The sequence below is a fragment of the Anopheles funestus genome, chromosome 2RL (assembly GCF_943734845.2).
Source record: "Anopheles funestus chromosome 2RL, idAnoFuneDA-416_04, whole genome shotgun sequence".
Taxonomy (NCBI): domain Eukaryota; kingdom Metazoa; phylum Arthropoda; class Insecta; order Diptera; family Culicidae; genus Anopheles; species Anopheles funestus.
The window spans coordinates 69,185,503-69,210,113 of record NC_064598.1 but is presented as its reverse complement, the minus strand read 5'-3'; the positions used below and the strand labels follow the sequence as shown (position 1 = coordinate 69,210,113).

The 24,611-nt window shown below is 40.8% G+C and overlaps 1 protein-coding gene across 2 annotated transcripts in view; it reads right to left on the bottom strand.

The window, feature by feature from the left end:
• The window catches only part of LOC125766309 (discoidin domain-containing receptor tyrosine kinase B), a 230,635-nt gene that overhangs the window by 63,589 nt on the left and 142,435 nt on the right, over nucleotides 1–24,611 (bottom strand). For both annotated transcript variants that reach the window (XM_049432129.1, XM_049432128.1), the window contains exons 4-6: nucleotides 24,334–24,565; nucleotides 21,706–21,853; nucleotides 6,176–6,355 (exon numbers count right to left, since the gene is read on the bottom strand). In XM_049432129.1, coding sequence (XP_049288086.1) covers nucleotides 6,176–6,355; nucleotides 21,706–21,853; nucleotides 24,334–24,565 — 560 coding nt within the window. The remainder of the gene's footprint in view (nucleotides 1–6,175; nucleotides 6,356–21,705; nucleotides 21,854–24,333; nucleotides 24,566–24,611) is intronic.

The window sequence follows — 24,611 nt, the reverse complement described above, 5'->3', positions numbered from 1 at the left end:
TCTTTAATTCTTGAAAAATAAATTCAGTCTAGCAAAAAAACAATGACAAACATATCTATTTTTTAACATTTACCAGTATGAATTAATTAGTGAACTTAGTAATACTTTTAATGTAAATTGAATATAAAAGCGATATGTTCATAACTAACATAAACAAAAAAAAATGGTATCGATCAGTTCTTATAGCGGAAATTATTTTTATGCGGTTCGTTTTACGTAGGAATAGTACTTCGATCCGCAAAAAATAAGGACATTTGTTCATGTATTACTTTTCGATAAATAATCAACCATTTTTTAAACAATCCAGTTTTTTTTAATGAATGATAGATTTTTTTAAATTATATTTTAAATACAGAGTTTACAAAAAATATTCTATGAACAGTAAATAACATTTTACATTTCTTAAATGAAGTGACAATCATTTGTACAAACAATCCTTCACCAAAATGAAAAATGAGCCGAAATCCTGTAAAAAAAATTAACGAACTCAAATCAAAATCAAAATTAGAAAAATTAATATCATTTTCAAGCTCATGTTAATGTTGTTATACATTTCGCTTATGATAATATTATTAAAGAATTAGTAAAAAATGTAGTTATTGATATATCGACCATTTACTAATATTGTAAGAATCCATCCTGTGTTATTTTTTTAAAGTTGAATAGTATATATGTTTCTAACAACAAACTATTATCTTTTTCAGTCTAACTGCACAATCGTGATCGTTCACGGTCACTTATCTACGTTGCACATTTGCATATGCACACTTATGCAAACGAGTGGAAAATCTCATACATTGAGCACAGCATGATCTCATTTTAATTTCATTTCAACCACCATTTATCCTCAACATAGATCGATTTAACTCCTTCTCCTACACCACGTTAACGACACGATAACGGTGTGGGAAAATCAATAAATTTGCTTTCCAAAATAAATTTCCCAACCCGGTTACCCTTCAACCTCCACACCGCCCTGAAGTTTGCGCGCGTACTTTCTCTTTCATTCACTTGCTTGAAGGAACTTTGACCGTTTCATGTCGCTTGTGTCTTAGCGTTCTGCCAGTTCGTCTCCAGACACCCATCTCATCCACCTAAAACCGATCATCTTTTCACGGTAATTGCGAAGGATTAAAACGGTACGACACCAAAAATGTCGCGTATAGGGTGCGCCTAAAGTCGCTTCTTGCTGTCGCTTTGTCGCCATGGTTCGGTTAGCGCTGGAGTGCGAGAAACTTCTGTGCATAAACCGGGTGCAAACAGGGAGTTCTTCCAGTGAGTTTGTTATCGAACGGAAAATGGAACCAAGCTGAAGACGATGAACCGTCGTTTGCTACACTGCTTTCCATTCCCACACGGGTAAAATGGGAGTAAGGGAGATCTTTCTGCCATAGAACCAGCTCCATTTCGGTAAGCCTGGAGGCATCTCGTAGGACGACACACAAGGGTCGTTCTACTATGACATCCGTTCGTTTCGTCACCGAACAAAATTCCCTGCCTTGTGCACGAGTAATGATTTCCATTATTAGATTTTTCGTTGCGACTTCTTCCGTTTCGTTCCTTTCCAGTCCATTCAGCCAAGGCAGCAGTACAAGCTCACCCGTGCACTGAAGGTCGTGCTGAAGTTTTCGACTTTTGAGTTTCTTTTTTTTCTGCAAAATGTTTTATCGTTTCGTCCTGCAGCGTTCCACTCTAAATCTCGAGTAGATTCTAATGCGTATCCTGAATGCTTATGACGAGCGACAAAGAAAAGCAACGAGCACATCGTCATTCATCTCAACAACTCGTTATTGGTGGAAAGCGTTTTGCTTTCAACCAGCGAAAAACCGTTCAGTGGAGTGAATGAAAATATGCCACGCAACCAGCAACTTAAAGTGCGGCGATGGAGGCGCCTGGTTGTACGATGGGGAAAAATTCAAACCACTGCAAGCGGAACAACGTGCGATGAAGTTTATTGATTTAGATGATGGTATTGATTTCGTACTGTTGGTTTCGGTGAAACGTGAGTGAATAATATCTCCGGTTTATATCGATATCGCGTGTCAGCAACGAAAGAGATTAATTATACCCTTTATGGTGTTTGGGGACGGTTTAGTTTGTCCAAAAATATTTAACTTTTGGCTTTTTAGATAGAGAAACCGACGATACCTTGGTTCAGGAATACGGGAGTTTACTTAAAGTTATGAACAGAAGACGGATTGTGAAGTTAACGGAACAGAAAACGGATTAAAGTTAGGAACAGAGCGGATCTTAATTGAGCAGCTACTGTGACGATATCCTGCTAAATGGCGAATATTTTAGAGGCTGTACTAATGGAATAATGACACCATTGATTTATTTTCCATTAAGTAAAGTAAATTTACTATCTAATAATTAAAAACAAAAAAAAATATCTAATTCCCAGATAAAAAATGACACATTATAGGGCCATTTAAACAAAAAAGAAAGTGTTTTCGGTCTGTCACTGTAAAACATAGTATCTAATGAACTTCAGTAAATGTTTTTAATTAAGTAGAGCACTTAGAAGAAATTTTAAACAACATTTCCTTTGTTTGAGTACTCTCAGATTAAGCTATCCTAAAAGGATATTACATAAACATTTCCAAAAAATATCGTATTTTTAAATAAGAAGTCATTTACTTTCAGAAAATTACAGCCTTTTATTCACCAACTCTATTTCAAGTAATTTGAAACTTATTTTTAAAACAATAAGTGAAACATTTCAAATCAGTTGACCTTATTCTTTGTTTCGACATAATGTAAGTAAAATGTATGCATTAGCTTAATCTCGAAACACTTTCAAATGATGGTATGAATTGAGCAATTTACCCTGCACACATGAACAACAAAAGTCTTCACCACAAGTCCCGTTGACGTACGTTGGCGTACCACACGAAGGAACGATGGAAAATGGAAAATATGGTTTTGAATTGCAGATCACACCGGTCATTCTATATTCATTTAATCGAAAATTATTGTCACAATGGTTTTAAAGGTTACTGCGGCCTGTCTGAGCCTGTCTGGCTACCAGAGACACAGACACACAGCCATACAAATCCTGTGCTGGTGCTTCCCTTTTCTGTACTGTTCCCCGAGGAGACAGATTAAGAGAAAAGGAAAACCACAAAGCACAGCTCAGGCCGTCCGGTTTGCATCTATCGGCCGATGTCCCCCTTGGTGTACGGGCGCACGTGTAAGTGTGGGAAAAGCAACGGGCCTGTGTGAAGGTAACCACACGGTAGATTCTCAGCACTGGGTGCGGATTTGAGAATACCGGACAACCACTACTTACCATTTTCCACCTTGCACAGCCCACCTGAGTGGGTTTTCCGATTTTACCAAACCCGAAGCATTGCTCGCCATCGCCGGTTTCTTGCAAGGCATGGGGTGTGTTTTCCCGGCAACCGTATGCTACTCGATTTCGATTCCGCAAAACCTCAATCATCATGGGCAGCAAAATGGGATGGCGTTACCAAACCAAGCATCCACACATCGTTCCATTTCCCTGGCAGCAGCAACGAGAGCACAGCAAGGGTTGTGCGCTTTTGCATGTGGATCGAATTGCATACATGTCGGTGCTGTCCAACCGACCGACCGACCGACTGACATGGCAATATCGAACCAGAAAGATTTCAGTGTTTCGTGGTGAAAATCGGGAACGGCAGAAATTATGTACAGGGCCGGCACCTCGGTGTGGTGAGCGGGATTATTAAGCTTTATTGATTATGTAGATTGTAGTTGACGGCTGTCTTTCAGCTTTCAGGTTCCGGCGACTGCATCCATCGGGTCGATGTAAAATGGTATACCGTCGGGTTGAGTTATTCATCTTCCCATCTAAAGCTTGCGATGAAATTGAACTCAATATTTTGCCGTACAGTAGAGGCGATTATGAAAGCTTTACATCGATTGCGTCGTGCAAGACTTTGCTCACACCAATTCACAGCTTGGCGACTGCAGAAAGCAATCATAAGTTTAATCTTTTCCACCAACCATTAGCGGACCCAAGCGGTTGTGGCACCATTTCTAGCATCCGGTTGCAGATTAAACCCGTGCTCGACCCGTACTTGAGAAATTGCGCTTTCGAAACCCGGACAGGGGTTTTTGTACATATTACGCAGAAATAATATGTTTCCTTACAAGGAAACGATGGACTTTTCCTACAGCATTTCCATCGCGTTCTTCGTATCCTTAAGCTTCCGGCGATCGCTCATGGGAAAGGTACATCGTTACGTACGAATGCGCTGTAAGCATCATTTAGCAAAATGGTGGAAATTACTTGGAAAACTTTTTCCCACTGCGCCCCACCGTGCTAGAGTGTGTTTGTGTTTGTGTGTGTGTGCTGAGTAGCACCAGAAGTTGTTGTAAAATTTATCAACTAGAAGGTAATTAATAGGAACAACATTTCAACACCAGTGAACTGGAAGCGGCAGTTGGTTTTGCCAAGGTGCACACACACACACACACAAACAGTGCATCGACTGACGTGACCGGATGGTTCTTGACCCTCACTGCCTTCCCATTCGTTCCCTGTTCACGCTACATTTCTGCTGCAAAGTCATCGAGCAGTTTGATCGAGAAGCAGTTCAGCTAACTTTGGTAGACGCACCATACCGAAAAGGGTTTATGGTTTTCATAAACATTCTGCATTTCCAGTCCGTATTCCTAGTGCAATAAGCCAACTGAAACCAGCTCCTTTCAGACCCAAGATCCAAGCCCCTTGTCGGTGGGGGTGGAAAAATGGTGGAAAACAAAACTGCAAACTCACATACTTGAACGTGTCAGTTGCAGAAGACGCTTTGTAGACTGCTTTCCTTTACCGAACGTTCGGAAAAAGGAATGTTGCCATCCATGAAACAATTAACTTTTGCGAAACAAATAGAGCTAAACATGCCCCTCCACAAGAACTCCCCCCGTTCCGCTTTCGTAAAAGGGAAGTAAACGGAAGGGAGCAAGTCAAGAGTCGTTTGTGTCTGGGGAGGCTTCTTTCTTTCACACAAATTATTTGCATAAACTCACACCATTCTATGGAAATGGTGTGTATGTGTGAGTGGTCGGTTTGGGAGAAAAATCTATCGTTTCTATACCCGGCAATACTCAGTACCGGCGGGGAGGCCATTAGAAGAAACCCATTAGCAAAAAGATTTTACTCGAATGGGCAACAAAGCTGGAAAGAAAAATTAAACGCTTTTTCCTCGTAAAGTCCTCCCAAGTTCCATTGATTCAAACAATTTTCCCAACATATGCTACACTTTTTGTTGCCAGTTTTTTTTTTTTGCAAACAATCATCAGCTCTAGCACACATACACAGACTCGCACACAAATTTCTTGATCTTATTTGCTGATGAGAGAAATAAAGGTTTCTTCACTCGAGAGGCAAAAACAAACCGGAACGTGATATGTTTGCACATAGTTAAAGGGAAAAAGCTCGTTCTCCGAACCGAAACCTTCCGACCGCCCCACCCATCCATCGAATCTCGGGGTGTAGCTTTTCAAATTGCACACAATCGAAAGTATTTAATGCGAACACAAATACTTCCCGTTCCACTACTCGACTTCGCAACATACCCCCCCCTTCCATTAGCAAAGCACTCAAGCTCCTCGGGCGAAGTGTTTGAACATTTGTGAAGCTTTATTTGTTCGTTTCGATGAGCATAGAACAGAACTTCACACTAGCAAAGTGGAGCTACTTCTGCTACTGTTGATCAAAGGCCAGTTTCTTCAGTACACGTACATGCACACACACACATATATAGATACGTACAAAATAGTGGCATTTGAGCTGGATTTGAATTATTGCAACTTTGAGCCTATCCGTAGGCTGTCAGCAGGTATTTGGCAGACTACAGAAGTGGTTCTTTTCTTCTATAAAGAAACACCAATACCAATTGCTGACTTTCAAGGAATGGTAAGGAAATATTTCGATCGATTCTAGCAAAGTTTATGGTATGGGAAAATGAATAAGTAGAGTAAGGAATGTTTATGGAAGATTTTCTCAAAACTCGGAATGGGAAATCGATTAAGATCCTTTACTTAAAAGAGATGCCTTTGTTGGCCGGTAGATGGCAACATTCCTCTTTTTGAAGCATTGCAAACAGGCAAGCATTCGATTCATCTCAGTGCTTTAAGTGAATGCTTTTAGGTATTATTTGGTCTGCCATTGGTGTTTTTTACTTACCTTTGCCAAATCCGTGTATATCGATACGAAAATTGTCGGCACCTTTCTGACCATCGACCAGTTGGCCGAGTCCGTGAACAAGCCGATCACCTTCGCCTTCGCCGTCGTATGTACGATCAGAAAGGTCTACCTCAACGCCACGTATGACTCCTTTCGGGATGCTGTATGAAATGAGACCCTCTGTAAAAGTAATGGAAATAATGGAAATAAAAGGATTAGTATATTTTATACTTTAACATTTAACTGCTTCTTTATGCACTTTTGTATTATCAAAGGCTTGCGTTTTTTAGGAAATTTAAGTTATTATTTCTTATTTATTTATAATTCATGTTGACGGCTTCAGCCGTATTGTCAGCCTCTGGAGCTGAAGCAGTACAATTATCACAAGGCATTTCCTCCTTGTATTTTACCTTATCCCGGGCATACTCGGTTGTGATAGCACGTTTTGTGGTTATTGCTATTGTTGATGGTATTGTTGTTGTGGGTTGAATTGTTCGAAGTCCTATTGCTTTTTGTGCGTATTGTTGTTGAATCCATGTGGGTAATTGTCCAGACTGGTTCTATTGTTTGATGGTGGTGTTGGTGAAAATGGTGAGTGTTGGTGTTGGTGAAAACGGCACCAATAGCGGTCTTGTCACTCGTTGCGAGGGCTGCACATGACTGTAACAAACAAAGAACAGTTATAGTTTGTGGACAGCACAAAACACCCAGTCTGCCTCCCTTTTGCGGCTCTGGTGTTATCCTCGAAGTTCGACTGTTTCCTCAACGGCTTGGCTAAGGCACTACAACAAAAACATGTAAGGACAAATACAACACAACGGATAACAATAGGAGTATGAGAAAGGGGAAGGAGGGAAAATGGGGATAGGATTCAAAGGAGAAGACCGTTGTCCCTGGCGAAGCGGAAGACAAGCCTCATGTATTCCAGGTCCCTACAAGCCAAAACATCTCGGATCGGTGTATCCGACTGTCTGCCGATGGCCTCAACTGCGCTTATCAAGCTGGGTCTCGCAGCTTCGAGTTCCACGCAGGACCACAGAAGGTGGTCCACATCGTGGAATCCAATACCGCAGCCACAGACTTTCGTCTGAGCCAGATTAATACGCTGTAGATGTGCATCCAGAGCGAAATGATTCGACATGAGTCGAGACATCATCCGAATGAACGCACGATCTACAGAGAGCCCACCGAACCAAGGCCGCAGGGACACTTGCGGAGAGACCGAGAAAAGGAACCGCCCGAGTTCATCCGCTTCCCACATGCTCTGCCAGCGAGACAGGAAAAGTTGCTGTGGGGAACGAAGGAACTCTTGGGATGAGATGGGTCGGTCGTAAAATGCGCCCTCTCTGACGCCTGTTTTGGCCAGTGAGTCTGCCTTTTCATTGCCGGGGATTCCACAATGAGAAGGGACCCATATTAGCGATATTCTAAACGCCTTATCAAACAGCGAGCCTAGCAACTCGATAATTTTTACAATAAAGAAGTCTTGACTCTTAACAGCCCTTGGAGTTTTCAGTGCTTCAATAGCGCTAAGGCTATCAGTAAAAATGAAGTACTGGTCAGGGGGGCTCGCTGCTATTAGTAATAGTGCGTAAAAAATTGCGGCGAGTTCAGCTGTAAACACAGTACATGGCTGCCGCAATTTAAAGAAGGCTCCGGTAGTCTCGCTAAAAACACCGAAGCCCGTGCCCTCCTCAGAGGATGATCCATCAGTGTAAAACTGGTTCATTTTGTCTATATGGCCGTACCTATTCACGAAAATGCCCGGCACTACCCTCGGGCGAAGATCATTGGGAATGACCTTGATTTCCTCACGCAACGAGGAATCTGTACTAACAATAGAACTGTAGCACTCAGGAAGGGCAGCACGGTTTACTGCTTGTGGGGCACTAGGATGGACTTGTAGAGCAACAAAATCATTATATATGTTAATGATTTTGCTCTTAGAACCTGCCTCTAAAAGCGCTATAAAATTCTCTATGATCAAGGGATTTGATACTGAAGAACGGACTAGAAGGCGAAGCGACAGCATTTCAAAACGTAATCTTAGCGGCATCACTCCGGTCATCACTTCTAGGGACATGTTGTGTGTTGATTTCATGCTCCCCAGTGCGAGTCTAAGACCACGGTACTGAATTCGCTCCAGTTTAAGTATCTGCGTATTGGATGCCCAATGGAAGCATATGCTTCCATATTCCAATACGGATAACACCGTAGTCTTATACAGTCGCAGGACATCAGTTGGGTGTGCGCCCCACCAGAATCCTGTGACTGTCCTTAGAAAGTTGATTCTTTTCGAGCACTTTTTAATAAGGTATGTGATATGAGTGCTCCAGTTTAATCTTGAGTTGAACCACACACCAAGGTATCGAAAGTTGTCGGTGATTGATATCTTTTCCCCATATAAAAAGACATCAATGTTGGGGTCATATAGTCCCTTCTCCCTATTTTTGTCAGTGTCGCTAAAGCGAGAAAAGACTACCATTTCGGTTTTCGTTGCAGAAAACTTGATACCAAGGTTTTCAGACCACTCGGCAAGGTTATCCAATGTGGTTTGTAAAGCCTGTTGTATTTCGACGGCGTCCCTGCTAGCGACTGATATGACGCCGTCGTCTGCCAATTGTCTAAGGCTACAATTTGGCGCTAGACAAGAATCTATTTCGCTCACATAAAAATTATATAACAGGGGGCTCAAACAGGACCCTTGTGCTAGTCCGTGGAAGCTGGTTCGTTTCAGTTGTTCGTAACCATTGTTAAAATTCATTGCTTTTTCCGACAAAAGATTGAATAAGAAGTTATTCAATTTCGGCCCTAGCCCAGCAGTTTGCAATTTTTGACTCAGTTTGTGTGGAGAAACTGAGTCAAATGCCCCTGTATATCTAGAAAAATAGACCCCATGTTTTGCTTGCGAGCACGAGCAAGTTCAATTTCTGTTACCAGAAGCGCTAAACAGTCATTAGTACCCTTTGCTTTACGGAAACCAAACTGGGTATCTGAAAGAAGGTTGTTGGATTCCAACCATTCTTCTAAACGGAAAAGAATCATTCTTTCAAGGAGTTTTCTCAGACACGACAGTAGAGATATCGGACGATATGAGTCGTGTCTTGATGGCGGTTTACCAGGCTTCAAAATAGTGACAACTTTCACTTCTCTCCATTCTTGTGGGACGATGTTGAGTTCCAACATACTGTTGAAGATGCTCAACAATCGTTTCTTCCCCACGTCTGGAAGGTTTTGAAGTAATTTACTACCAACCTGATCCAAACCTGGGGAAGAATTTTTACATGATAGGAGAGCCAAGGATAGCTCCACCATGGTGAATGGTGAGTCCAACATTGGGTCACTGCCAGGCGCATCATGAATGAAATTCTGCGCTGGAACGAAGTCGGGACATAGCTTGTGTGCGAATTCAATAAGCCATTCGCCGGAAAAACTTTCGCTCTCGTTAATGTTGTTGCTGTTTCGCATCCTTCTAGCCATTTTCCAAAGCGAATTTAAGGAAGTGGAAGGATCTAGATTGTTGACGTATCTGCGCCAATAACCCTTTTTCTTCGCCTTCAACAGGTTTTTACACGCTCTCTCTTGTCCCTTATATTTTTCATATAAAGGCCTCGAGCCCGTGTCCCGGAAGGCTTTATACGCCTCCCGCTTCTTATTGAAAGCCGCTTGGCAATCCTTGTCCCACCAAGGAGTGGGTGGCTTTTTAAATGTCCTTGCTTGGTGGGAGCGCCTTGTTTGGGCTTCAAGGGCACACTTGTTTATGACTGCAACAAGATTTTTATACTCATTTACAGGAGTTGAATAATAAGTAGCAAGAGAAAGCGAAGCGGCTACTAATTCACCGTATCTCGTCCAGTCGATGTTCCTCGTTAAGTCACATTTAACGGGGATCCCATCAACTGAACATCCTCCCTTGATGTAGGAAATTTCTATCGGCAAGTGATCACTGCCAATAGGGTCCTGAATCACCTTCCAGCTAAAATCCAGGGCCATAGCTGATGGACATAGAGACAAGTCCAGTGCACTTTCCCTACTTTTTGGCGTCGACATCCTAGTTGCCTCTCCTGAGTTCAGAATTGAAAATTTGTACCTGTCGCAGAAATCTCGGATAATGGGAGCGCGGATATCATCCTTAACGCCCCCCCCATTCTACTCCATGGGAGTTAAAATCTCCCAGGATTAAAAGCGGACCAGGCAAGACCACTGCTAAATTTCCAAGATCCTCTTTGAACTTTTCAATTTTTTCTTTTTCATTGTTGGCTATCGGAGGGATATAAACGGATGCAATTGTCACGTGAAGGTCGCCTATTTTGGCCTGTATTGCGACAGTTTCCATTATTTCTTGTCTAGGGGTTGGTACTCTGGAGAAGGTGTGACTCTTCCTTATACCAATCAATACCCCCCCACCCCTGGTAATTCGATCTTCACGGATTATGTTATATCCCGGGAAGGTTAGCGTAATGTCGTCCGATAGCCAAGTTTCACATAGAGCGAACAAATCGCAATTGTGTTCACCTACTAGTACTTTAAAGGAATTTAGTTTTCCGAGCAAACTTCTACAGTTCCACTGTATGAAGGTAGCCATTGGTGAATTAATCGTCCAATCGGACCATCATACTTAGGCACGGCCATTGAGCCAGCCACTGCTTGATCATCCCCTTCAGGTAAGGAAGGGCCCAAGTAGCGATCAATTTCAAAGGTTGCGGAAGGTTAAGGGTCATGAGGAGGGACTGGAGGATCTCAGAAAGGGATGGGGCAGGGATCCTCGGAAAGTTCCTAGGCTCTGTGGAGAAAGCCAGGCTTTCCACGGGAGCTTCGGTCCGAGGGGATCGCTTACTCTTGGGCTGTTTCCTGGGATTTTGTGGAGGAGGAGCAGAAGGAGCAGCGTCACGTGTTGGGGTGACGGGGGAGGGGGTTTCTTTTTTCCCGCGACGCTTTGGTGCCAAGGGTTTATTTTTCGCTCTTAGAACCTTCCGTTGTACTTTTTTATAAAGTACTCTCCGGTTCTTTACTGGTCTCATGGCTGCCTGCTCTAGAGCGGCCGGGTTAGATGCAGCATTTGCATCACCTTCGGACAATGCCGCAAAGGGATTTGAAACGTTTGCTCCTTTGAGAGCATCGCTATAAGAGCCGCGTGCCCGTTCGGCTACTGTTTTTATCTGCTCCCTTTGTAGCTTCCGGTACACGGGACACTGCGCTACCTCATGCCAATCGTCTCGGCAATGCGAACATTTCTGAGACGATGCTTTGCACTCCTCGGTAGCATGCGTCCCTTTGCACTTTCCGCAGCACGTTTTGTGGGTACAAAACGATTCGGCATGACCGATGCGGCTGCACTTAGAGCAGGCAGCTACCTTAGGCACGTATGGCCGGTCAATGGGTATCCGGAGGCCTTCTATTACGAGGGCCTGCGGGAGTACCGTACCCTCAAACGTAACTCGGATTGAGGAGGTCTGAATAAATCTCTTTTCATTCGGTTCTGAAGCGTCCAGCCTGTAGAGCTTTTTCGCTTCCAGAACTTTTACTTTGGGCATGTTAGGGGAAGAAAACACACCCTGGCCCATTTTCACAACTTCCTCTACGGGGTAATCAAAATCCTCAATTACGCCGGAAACCTCAACCAAACTACCGGGGATATAAACCCGATAGTGCTCCGTATAATCGGAATCAGCCGCAATCAAGTTGGCTTGAGCCCGGTCCTTTGCGGTTACCCTTATCTTGTTTGGGCGCATCCGAAACACATCGGAAACACCCGGATACTTTTTAAAGATCGACGCCGCGATCGATCTAACGTCGAGCTGCTTGGCCCGCGGCATAAAATAAACACAAGGCCTGCCTTCCCAGGACGCGGGATACGGACGTGCTCGGTGTTCTAATTCCTTCGGCTCATTTGCACCACATTGTGGTGCCTTAGAGGTCGAAGGACGGGGGTCTTCCAAGGCCACTTTTTTAGCGGCTGGTGCGGATCTAGGGCGCCCTGGCTTTCGCTTCACGCATGGTTCTATCTCCCTTTCGGAATCAGAACACTCCTGCTCCATGGTAGAGCCGGAGGCAACGGTCAAGGAAGGAAAGGATACACTTACCGTAACGCACGTTAGACAATACACACACGCACTGTACTACACTACACACTGCATATGACAAACTACCTCGATCGAAGCGAAAGCGTTGCTACGGTAAGCAATTATCGCACTCGATCGAAAACACTAACACCACAATTGTCTTCCGAACGAATATCGGAGACAGACGGAGACACCGATTAGCACGATACAGCCAAATCGCACAAGCACGCTGAGTACGCAATCGTACTTCGGGGCATTGACCACTTGCTGCCTTAGCAAAACTCCGTAGGCACGCTTCCAAACGAAATACGTTCTCTCGCAACGGATGCTGGAGGCAGACTGAGGTTATTATTTCTATTAACTTCAAATGTATTTGAATGAGGTAGGTATGAGTTTGGTATGAAGTATTCATTAGCTAGTTAGCAACAACTAGGTAATGAATACTTCATTCCTAAACTAACATTTATCATTTAATTCTTGCTCTATTTTGCTCTATTCTTGCTCTTTATTTCTATTCTTGCTTCTATTTTCTAAAAGATGTCTCTAATTTGTCTGCTTTTATATATAATTATCATATACGTAGTTTAGACTTCACGAATAAAGTCCTCATGTTAGAATTTCCAGACATTTTTCTCAACAGTAACAAAAAAAAGTTTCACCACTCGATAGTGAAACTTGCAGCTCATCGAAGGACACAAACTGCTACCAATCGACTACACCATATTATCAACTTTTCCTGATGATTTTATTGAAGGAAAATTACAAACAAATACCGTAATGGCGAACTTGCTCTAGGAAGGACCGAATGGGACAGCAATCAACTCTAGGGCTGGCAGTGTGAACGAGGGTGGCAAGGAGCCAATCTAATTTGCCACTGCAATAAGCCTGGTTCGTGGTGGCGAAGGACTTTCCCGGATGTTGGTTGTAGCAGTAGCAAAACGTGAGAAGACAATTTCCAACACCAGCAACACTGCCACGGAGTTCGTGGAAAGTGTAGTTTGCACCGTTGGGTACGGTGTGTCTTCCTTTCGTGAGCAGCGAACAACCGTTGTCCCATCGATCCCAGGAGTCATTATCAACTTTTATTGTGTTTTCTCGACCAGTGACAATTTCCTCTCGGTGGACAGCTGCTCGATGGAAAGCTCGGCCGTTGACTTGCGGTACATTGAGCCGTTGGTGATCGCGCGTCTGACACACTCGGGGTAGGTTATACCGTATGGAGGACGTTGGCCATTTTCCATTGTCGTCCGTTCGCAAACGACGAGAATTGTAATTTCGCCATTAGTGCCAGACACGCACACTATCCAGTCGTTTCCGGCATCATATTCTTCCCCGATACAAGGTGTCCAACACATATTGGTGTTCAACCGAGGGATCCGATAACACTCGTCTCCCCATATGTAGCAGGGAAGGTTGAGCGACATAATACGAAAAAAAACAGCAAAAAACAAAGCCCCCTTTGGAGGTGACAAATGCCTTCCAGTGTTGAAGCCCGTTGGCGCCCTCGAGGGACTCGACACCCGAGATTAGTTTTGAAATGACATACAGTGGAAGTGTCCGCATAAGTCACTCACACACAAACACTAGTGGGAAAGACAATTGGTGAAAGGTAATGTTATGGGACGGGTGTTCACATGATTGAAAGCTCCTCCTCAGTTGGCGAGACAGCCATATAATACGTCTCACTTCGTTTGAGTTTGAAATTGCTCCACGGATACTAATAATCCTTATTTCCAGCGATTCCAAAGCGTTACAAAGGAAACGGGAAATAATCCCAACAGAACCAGTCAGTTAAGACTGATTTCATTCCAAGTGGAATTTTATTGTGAAGGTATGAAGATTCGGTTTTTTGACATCAGAAACAACCAGAAATCTTTCAGCGATGTAAAATTAGGTTTGATCATTGAAGCATTTTGTTTTGATTTATATAAAACTGAAAATAGTATTAAAATACTATCCTATTTTGATTTATTTTGTAAATAAAATTATCTGTATTACTCAAAGTTAAAATTTTTACTGCCTGAAGTATTGTAAAAAATACTACTAAAAAATGAAAATAATAAAATACTTCTTACAAGGAAATTTTAAATTTTGTACTACAAATAAAACAAAATTCACGAATATTTTCAGTTATAAGCATTACTTTTGAGAAGATCAAAGAAATCGACCCTCTGAAACCTTCGGTATACAAATGAAATGCATTACCGTTGTGTTTCTTTGATGTGCCGCAAGGAAAAACAAGGTAACCCTCGATTAAGATGTCCATATTAACGCAACGCAAAAGAACAAGCCTCTACCTTTCGGTGTTCTGAAATATTCTGAAATCTAAAGACTTGTGAAAAAGGAAGCGAATTTAATTACTTCTCGCTTTATCACTCCATAGTCCCAGCAGCTGTATTGTTTGCTAGTGGCCTTAAAAAGATCTCCTAGATACAAAAAATTTAAATTATTCGTACAGTACTCTCATAACTGTCTGAAGATGAAGCACTTGAGTGTCTGTTTACACCAAGAGCTGAACCGAAAATCGTACGTTCTTAGCTGGTCCGATCGAATGGTTGGCCAATAAGGAAATCATTTGTTAGGTATGAATCAAAACCGGCAATGAGGTGTGAAAGAGAAATGCCTTGATCGGACGAAGAAACCTAAGCTTACATCAAAGACTATCGAAAGGTACTAAGTAAACGAATGGTGCACCGCTGGCCAGACAGGGCCGAGAGAGCTCTTAATAAAGTTGTCAACGGGTCTGGCGGCGAACTTTTGAGCGCACAAACGTACAAAGTGGCGCCAACTGTTTCGTCTGGATAATATTTAATTGCTGTCGTAGGAAATCAGGCCGCAAATATTGCTGCTGCATTACAGGCACTTCGGTTACGTGTGTGTCGTGCTGCCACCGGAATGGAACAGCACATCACATAGCGATCAAATGGAGTTCCATCAATCGTGATGAATTAAGCAGAAACGAAAACATTGCAATAAAAAAGGGAAATAGATACACCAAATGGATTATCGCACGAATATATGTTTATGCGAAGGCTTTTAGTCTTCAGAACAATCGCGCTAAATCGTTGCGTGCCTTTATCGACCGGTGAGTGCTGAGGTTGGGGTTAGGCATGAATAAAGCATGCTGTGTGTGTGTGGGAGGGGCGGGGGCTTTTTATGGTATGTGAACGTTAATGTCAATTGCGTGGAATCATTAGTATTATTTCGTTAATGCACCGACCCTCATTACGGTTGGTGGTAATTATTGATTTCACTTTCTTGAGCTGGTTGAGTTGTACTTAATATACCAGCAGCAGTGACATCAGGTTTGTATGCCGGCAATGCTATTAATGGTTACTATTAGTTCGATTCCCGATCGCTAGGCTAAGGTGATGCTTACCAATCCATTAGGAACTGTGTGGGCGATGGACCGGTTAGTTGTCGCATTAAGTGAATCAATACGAAGTAATTTGGGTGGATGGTGCCTACGCGCGTATTATCACCGAACAGTTGGGCATATTGGTTGATATGTGATGGGCAAAGTATGCCATTTTTTAAAAGTATAAGATTCTCAACATCTTGTTGAAACTTTTGTTTAATGTATAAAATGTATTTTAAATGCAGATCCAAATTAAGTATTTCTTTAATCTCATTATCTTTAATTTCACCCTTAATTGTTCAAATTTTCGAACTTCTCGAAAATCAGTTAACCAATCGACTTTAAACTTTCAATACACAATTTACTTTAACTTAGCATTTAAAAACGGCCAAACTTTGATAAAATTGTAATTCAAAATCGTTGTTCAATCAATAGGCACTTACTTAATTAGGCAACATGAAGTGATTTGTAAATATTTTGGAAATCCAGATTGTTAAACAGTAACCTCCAGTCAAGTTTTTTATGGTTTTTTTATGGTTAAATTTCAGTGTTTTTCCCATGTCACATACTATTTGACATTTACAAATAACGTACTAGCTTATTTTCAATTTCCTAAGTGAATACTTCCTGTAAAGTAAATTTAATAAAAGTTTATTCAAAATGTCATGCTCAAAAACTTATGCAAAATATTATTCCTTTCTAATCGTTAAATCAGCTCTTTCGATCATATGCTTACCGCATACATACAAGTTTACCACCATCTTGCACGTAGCTTGCATCAAATGATAGAAGCACGTTTTACGACCGATAATAAAACGATATTTGCATTGAAGAGTGGAAAACTTTTCAACCGTCGTACAACGCGTATCGATCCGCCTAGCCACCCATTGACAGCACAACAATTTATTAAAGCTTTCAGACCCAAATGTACACTCTTCCCTTCTTCTGCGGGCATCATTAAAATAATTATCAGCCGCGTTGCAACCAAACCAATCCGACGCCAGGAAGCAAATCAAATAAGAAAATCAATTCGCAATCGTAAAAACCATCCCCATTCTCTGATCCCAACCCCCACCTTTACCCCTTATATCTTTTCGTTTTTCAAAACCATTTCCAGACAGATAGCATTTTTCTCCATTTGACAGCTGCACCATCTGTGCGCAATACACGCCGCCCCGTTTGTCTGCGATGGCCAATTAGACGAAATGGTCGTTATAGTCGGTTGATGCCGGACGGACGGTTTCATCCAAAGAATTCAACAAGCCCGCGATCAAGCGCACACACAATAAAAATGCACCGTCACGGGATATTGGTGCCAGATTGCTGTAACTGGTGTGTAGAGCGCAGTGAACATAGAGAGAAAAAGAATGGCAGAAGAAAGCGCCCGAAAGCGCTAGAACATGGTACCGATAAACGGCCAGCGTTAAACGCTGCAAAGGGTTTTGCTGTTGATACGTTCGATGGCCGTTCGAAATTAGTTGGAGTGCGATATTAAACAGATTATTAATTGGAATAATGTTCGTCGCGGGCGCCACTGCAGGGCCACATCAGGACCGGCTGGGATGCAACTGGTACCGCTGCCGAGCACGTTTTGAATGAATAAAAAATAAAGTTCTCTGCCAGAACCATATGCGTATTGGATCACTAGGAACGCACACAGTTTCTTCAAAGAGTTGAAGAGTTAAAGTTTTTTTTCTTTGAAAGAAATCAAAAAGAAAACTTCAACCCAAACAAGCCTCTTCTAACGAGAAACAACGAAAAAAACAGTCACAACAAAAGAGCACACACTTTGGCATCATGTAAACAAACACTCGAATAACAACATGCCATCTTCTTCGATCTTGGGTTAAAGAAACGAATCCAAGATTTTGGGTGGTACGTTTTCTAGCATGAGAAAATCCGTTCCCTATCGAAACGCGTTGATACACACTCGTGTCGTGTGTGAAGGTTTTTTTTATATCGGAGCATATTTTGTCTTCATAGCTACTGGATTTTGGAGTCATGGGGTGTTTGTTTGGGATATCCTCTCGAATTCCAGATGATCTATCTTTTTTTTACTTGGGTATTTGGTGGAAAATGATAACAAGACGCATGTGTGCGCGGGTGTTTGTGTGAGTTTTCGAGGGTGTCTCATAGCATTGTTTTATGCTTGTTGCGCCCTTGGCCCACGGTTGAAGATGCTTTATGGCTTTAGGTATGTTTGAGTAGGAAGAAAGACATATTTTTACGTATTTTTTTATTTTTTTGGGAAGTAAAGAACGATTACGAATGATCGACCCAGGCATAATAAATCACATATGAAAACATAAAATATGGTACACCACGATGCAAGTTGTATGTTGATCTGTGTACGGTGTACGAAAAAAAGGGGAGAGCCGATAGAGAAAAAGATTGAGAGCATATTCTAGTAATTGGGTGTCATTAATCAATCGCCCAGCATGGGCTGGTGGAATTGTTGCTTTCCTAATGTTCCGACTCATGAATAATATCATGCTGTGCGGGGCAGTTTGGTGATTATAATGTAATCCTTAATCTGTAAACAATTTCATAACAAAGATGTGACGTTTAAGTTTGGAATATTACTTTTTTCTCACGAAAATTATGAATTAATTTGATATACAAATTAAAAATGAAAAAGTGCACTATTGCAAATGGAAATACCCGATTATATTTTTCAAATATAACAACTAATTGTGGTCGACGTAAAAAATGGAAACAATCCAAACAGAACTAAGCATTAAAGCTAATCAACAGTGATATAAATAATATCGATCCAACGCTTCAAACATTCGCTAACATTGCGTCTAATAATAAACCCATCAATCAATGCAAAACAAATTATGTTACGACTTAAAAACCGGAGATATATTTGTGGCCAGATAATCGATTTTCCGTTTGTTTTTTTTTGTTTTTGTTTGATGAAGGTTGTTGAAACAATAAATTACAAAACTATTATTACACCGCTGATTGTTGCAAATATTTCATTAAAACTACATAAATTAAAAAGGTCGGTGAAAAACTACATAAATTATAGTCGAGTTTCCACATCATATACCACGAAAGGACAGGTGTCATGAGGATCCCCACCAATAATGTTTGTTCAAAAACGCCAAAAACCCCACCTCAATTTCACGGTTGTATTGTAGAATGTTCTCCCACCCGATCAACCCTTTCAGGGTTCGTTTTGATAGGAATTCGTTATTTCAGCATTGTTAGCTTGTTCCCCAGAATAGGCCAAACAAAACCACAGCCAGACAGACAGACGGCATCAAAAACATCGGGAATGGTTTGAGGTTTATGTTGCAACGGCGGATAGGATAATGTTCCGTTCGGACTCTCCATCTCTCCCTTCCTTGTCATTGTGTGCGGCAGGAGCAAAAAATCAAATTTGCATTTGATGATGCGGTTTTGCAGATTGTTTCGGAATAACGAAAGTGTGGGAGTTTTAGGTTGATGGTAACAATTGAAAGTGAAAAATTATGAGAAAAAGGTTTCATGAACGCGCAGGACCTGCATGCAGCAGGTTTAGTGACGTTCGATAAATGAATTTGCATATTATAGTTCGTCGGTTACTTTTTTTACTCCCTTTACTTTCACCCTTTGTAAGGAGTCTACTTGAGCTGCATTCAATTTGCTCCTCACTTAGGGCAAACACATCTTTCACCGTCTGTCAGCATGCTCGGCAGGAGCTTAAAAGCGTTTACCAGTCGCTCCCAAGCACTTTTACGGATCGATTCTACGGAAGCGATATACTTTCCTTATTTTTATCACATCTTTTTCCCGTCAGCTACAGTGGGTTGTGCTATCCCGCCCTGTACCAGTCGGTGATCGTAATTTGTTTAATGCAATTTTAAATAAATTACCAATCTTCATTTCTTTTTTTTTATTTTGCATCATGTCTGATGGTGGGAAAAAAAACATTTTTACACTTTTTGTTTAGTTTTCTGAGCTTAAAGACTTTTTTTCTCTCTCCCTATAAATTGTCTTAATGGGGTCACCATCAATGGGACTCGAAGCGCCCGTAGTCACGACAAGCGAGCCACGTCAAGGCGAAGGGTGCTGTCTAGGGTCGATCGCAACTCCGAGGGCGGCCAAGCCTTTCGACATAAAATGATAGATGGATGGATGGAGATGTTGATGGGTAATTTATTATCCTATCCGGAGTCCTGGACGCTACGCTGACGTCCGTCATCGACCATCGGTTTATTACCAGAAGGTTGCCCAGAACGCAAAGTGACTGTATTTATTTTTTTTTTAATATTTTCAATGTTCGTGTTTGCTGCTCACTCAATCTCCAAAGCTTGGGCACAGTACGATGGTTGGGGATGTTGATGTGCGGGACCTTGAACGGAAATATTTTAATGACTAATTTACAACCCATCAGAAAAAGGCTTGCGACAGAAAAAGGCGTTTACTCTCTCGCAAGGGCCACATCCTTTGGCAACAGATAGGAGCCAATCAACTGGTACCACTTTATGTACTTGAAAATGGAAGTTCTGGTTAATGTTTGTCACTTGAAACGTTATGCTTCAGCCATTTGCAACTGAAGTAACAAATTCAATCACAAGCGAAACGTTCGTTAGAAGATTGGCAGGATGAAGCTTTTACCATTAACGAAAAATGGTTGATTGAGCGAAGAGTACATTCAATTATGATCCGGAAGGCGGACACTGGTGAACATCATCTGCAGCTAAATGATTTTCAACTGTACAAATTAGTGTAGTGCAACGAACAATCATCATCTTCAGCTAGGTGGGTTAGAGTATTGTTTAATTAGCAAAACCCATCACAAACAACAATCAACGCCATAAGAATGATTTGTGACGGTGGCTTTGCACCAGTTCGATTCAATGTCGGTGGTTAATGAACCGTATTTAAGATGGTAAGCAGCAACAGATTCGTGGTTTTAGAAGATTGTTTGCTACGTTGTGACAGTCTTGCAGTGTTGACAATAATTGATGAACGTTTGCGTTTACAAAAAAATAATAATAGTAATAATAATTTTAAATCTACCTGTTTTTATGCATATACAAAATAATATGTATATAGTCAATAATTTATACATTTGCGACACCATGGAAATTCAATCAAAAGTTTCAAGTATAATCAGTATGCGTTACAGGGAAATGGAAATGTTGGGATGCGGGAAGCCCACTTTAGGAAATCGCGCAAGCGAATGTGAAATACGCTACCATTGATATGGAAACACCCAATACTTTAGTGAATCACCTAAAACTGTTATGGAATCGCGTGCCTTTGATATGGAATCTCAAACATATGGGAGGATTGAAGAGTTGAGACTCATCGGAAGGGAAGATTGAAGAGTAAATAATAAATTAATACAATCTACACCACATTACTCTGATCCGTTTTAATTACGTACCATGAGAATTATCTGTAAAATAGCTGTATCTCAAGGTTTAATTTTTAAGAGAGAGTTTATAATTTTGTAATATGGATTTGCTCAAATTATAAAGAATTTACTAAAACGGAAGTTGTTAGCTTTTCGAAAAATTTATCTACTAAACGTATAACACTAGTATGGAATCCTAGTTATCTATTGTTTCCATTTGTTTCATGCTTGTTACATCTTCTCGCCGTAGTAAAAAAAAGAAAGAACATCAGTCATGATTGATGTACAAACAAACGAAATACGAATGTCTGGCGAATGCTTAGCGAACCAAAAGCATTGTCATTGTAGACGATTTGCAAACGAGTCCTTGAAGCAAACTCGACAGCAATGGAAGCCATTCACTCTGCACCGTGTAAGGTTATTTCCCCATTGAATCGACCGTAACACAAAACACTAAAGGTGAACGACTTGCAGAAAGGATATGTTTCCTCGTCATCATCCCTTGCACTTCCATATTCATCATCATCGCCGTAACGTGACAACAGCACTGTTGGTGAGTCGGTTGGAAGAAACACAAACTCCATCGCCGTGCAGATAAAAAAAACTCATGGTCGATGGATTTGGTTTAGGGTTTTGACTCGTTTCTTGTTTTTGCAACTCTTTTCTTCCACCGTGCTGCCTAGCCCAAAAGCCCTTTTCACGGGGACACACTTGAAGCTTGAAGGATAATACGGCTCGTTAGGTGGAATTCACTTACCTTCCCACTCGCAGCCGATGATTTCGGCGCGCAGACAAACCGTCCGATCGTACTGACTGTACGGGTAGATGCGAATTTTCGAGGCGAATATAATTGGTTGCAGCGCTTGCTCGACCTCGCTGTAGGTGTTGATGTTACCCGAAAGGATCTGCAAATGGAAAACCATGGAAGAAAGCAAAAGGCACATTTTGAATACAATTACGTTTTGATTGGTACAAAATATGGAGAAAGCACGCAGTAGGGTGCGGATGTTACGCGCTTTTTGTTTGACGATGTAAAGCATATAATTTACAGTGACATCTCGTGCCAAATGTTAAGGTCAAATTGCAAATTCATTACTTTTGCTCGTAATGGAAACATTCAACATGTACAGCTTATTTACATTGTTTCAAATGAATTTGGTAAATCAATCTCTTTGATCAGAATTTCTAATGGTAAAGTTTGGTTAGAGAAAGTATCGCTTTGGAGGAAAATAAGTGTACTGAATAAGTGCTAAATTGAACATATTATGTTATTTGTTGTCTCGTATCATAATCAATGAACGACTACAAAGATGGATAAGAAAGAAGAAATGAATAATTAGACTATGAAGGATAAAAATAAACGCATCGTTTAAATGATAATTTATTATTACACTCATCATGTTGTTTAAATCTCCCCAAACTTTCTTTGAAACAAATAAATTGATGAATAGTAGTTTAAAATAAGCTGTAAAGGTTTAATTATGAAAAAACAAACAAATATCAACGAAAAAATAAGCCACCACTTAAGTTTTGTTGAGCAGCATTCTGTGCAACTCGAGGAGAATTTTACTTATGAAATTAATTTGTACACACATAAAAAAGTAACCTAATTAATAATTTTCCTATTTAAAAAAGTTCTTACAGTAAAAAGAGTAAAATAAAAATGAAAAACATTCTTCCTTTATTTTCAACCCTGCTATTTACAGAATAAAAGCTGCTCTTTAAAAGTGAATTCTGCCCCAAACAGAACGAAACAAGTGCCGTCACAAACATCTACTAATTAAATTCAGGTAATTTGAATTCCTCTTGTTAATTTATGACAAATTTACCAGCTCTCTTTATACTACCAGCCAAAAATCTCCACCCAACCCCCAGCAGGAATATTTTCTTTGTGTTCCTGTGCGAAACCCCAGAAACGAAGCGCCAGAATACCCCCGACAAAACCCAACAAAAGAAACTGCAAAAGTGAATGAAATTATGCCGCGGGCCTAAAGGACAATTTTCCTCTGTTGGCTTTCTGTGGCGTGGGTTGTGTATGTTTTTGTTTTCCAAGTTTCTATTCATTAACTGTTTTACCGTTCGCTTGGTGGGATTTAGCTTTTTTCCCTCCCTCTAAAAGTGGTTATCGTTTGCAGTCCCATTTCGAATGTTTCCGCCTGCTGAGCTTTGTTCTGCTGGTTTCACTTTCTGTCATACTTCATCCAATGGCTTTTCGTGAAGAGTGTGTATGTATGCCGGGGACACCTGTTCGTGTTGTTTGTACGCGTGTTAATGTTTTCTTTTCAACAAACAAATTTCTAACATTTTACAACAATTGCTAGAAGTACAATTGCCCTTACCACTGGATAAAAGCATGATAGTAATTTAATTTAGACTAAATTGGTTTCTGTAAAAATTGGAACCTAAAAAAACATTGGTTTCGGCTTTGTTTGCTAAGCATTAACTTGTTAGGCCCTTGCGGTTTAGAAGTTTGAAGCGCAAGCTTACCAACCCCACAAGAAATTAATGGAAAAGCAACATTACTGTGCATGAAGCTTTTTAAAATGGAGCAGGTAAATTGATAAAAAGTTTTTTAGAAAGTGTGGTTGGAAGTGCGTTCAATAGCTAGGGTAACTTTTAATTTTTTTTAAATCACCCTAACTTGCTTCTCTTAATTATGACTATAGTAGCTTTAGCATTAGTTTATAAAATACAATTAAAAAAGAATATTACTCAAGTAAGCTTTTTACATTATGAAATGAAAAAACAAACAATTTTATAATAAATTGTAATAACAATTAGCAACCCTTCAAACATTGTAAAAACGAAAGTTAAAAAATAGTTTGAAATTGAATTAGACATTGAATTTGAGATATTGATTGAATTAGAATTTCTTTGCATTTAGAAAAAAACTACATAAACATCGGCTGTCAACATTATTCGTATCTTTAAATTTAAAACATAATTTCTTCCGGTTGCAGAATTATTGTAGCATAAACATCGGGATAACTGACACAGCAAAAACACAGTGAATGCACCTTAAAGATACGCTTTAGCTGATTTTAAATACGCCATAACCAGGTCACTGCTTTGAAGTGGTTGCTTTCAAGTTAGTTCCATTTAATATCTAAAGGGCTCAGAAAGCAGCAACCATGCAGGAATGCAGGCCGGATTCCGTTTCACAGTCAGTACCAGTTTTGCTAAATAAAAAACCAACATCATTCACCACACTTTTGTGGATTTAAATACAAATGGAATTTTCATTATGAATGCTGTTTGCAATAGTATCGTAGTACGAACAGAAAAAGAAACACAATTTCAAGCTTTTTAGTACGGCATTATGTGGCAAATTTTCTCTTTTAGATTGACATAATTAATAAAAGGTTTATTTTAAAAGTCAGCTCACCTCATTTTCGCGCGTATTTTTCCATCGTTTCCACTTTGTAAACCCAGGTCGCCAGTACTCTAGCGCGTACGCTTCTGTGTACTCACGGCCCTGGCCCTTGCCGAACCGGCCTTGCGTTTTGATGGCAGTGACGACATGCATTTTGACCAGATCAATCTGCAGATACTCATTCAAACCGCGGGACACCATGTGCTTCGGGCACCAGGCGCCTCCATTGTTATCCACTTTTAATCTGAAAAATAAGAAAGGATAAACCGGAATCGAATTAGCTCTAGTAA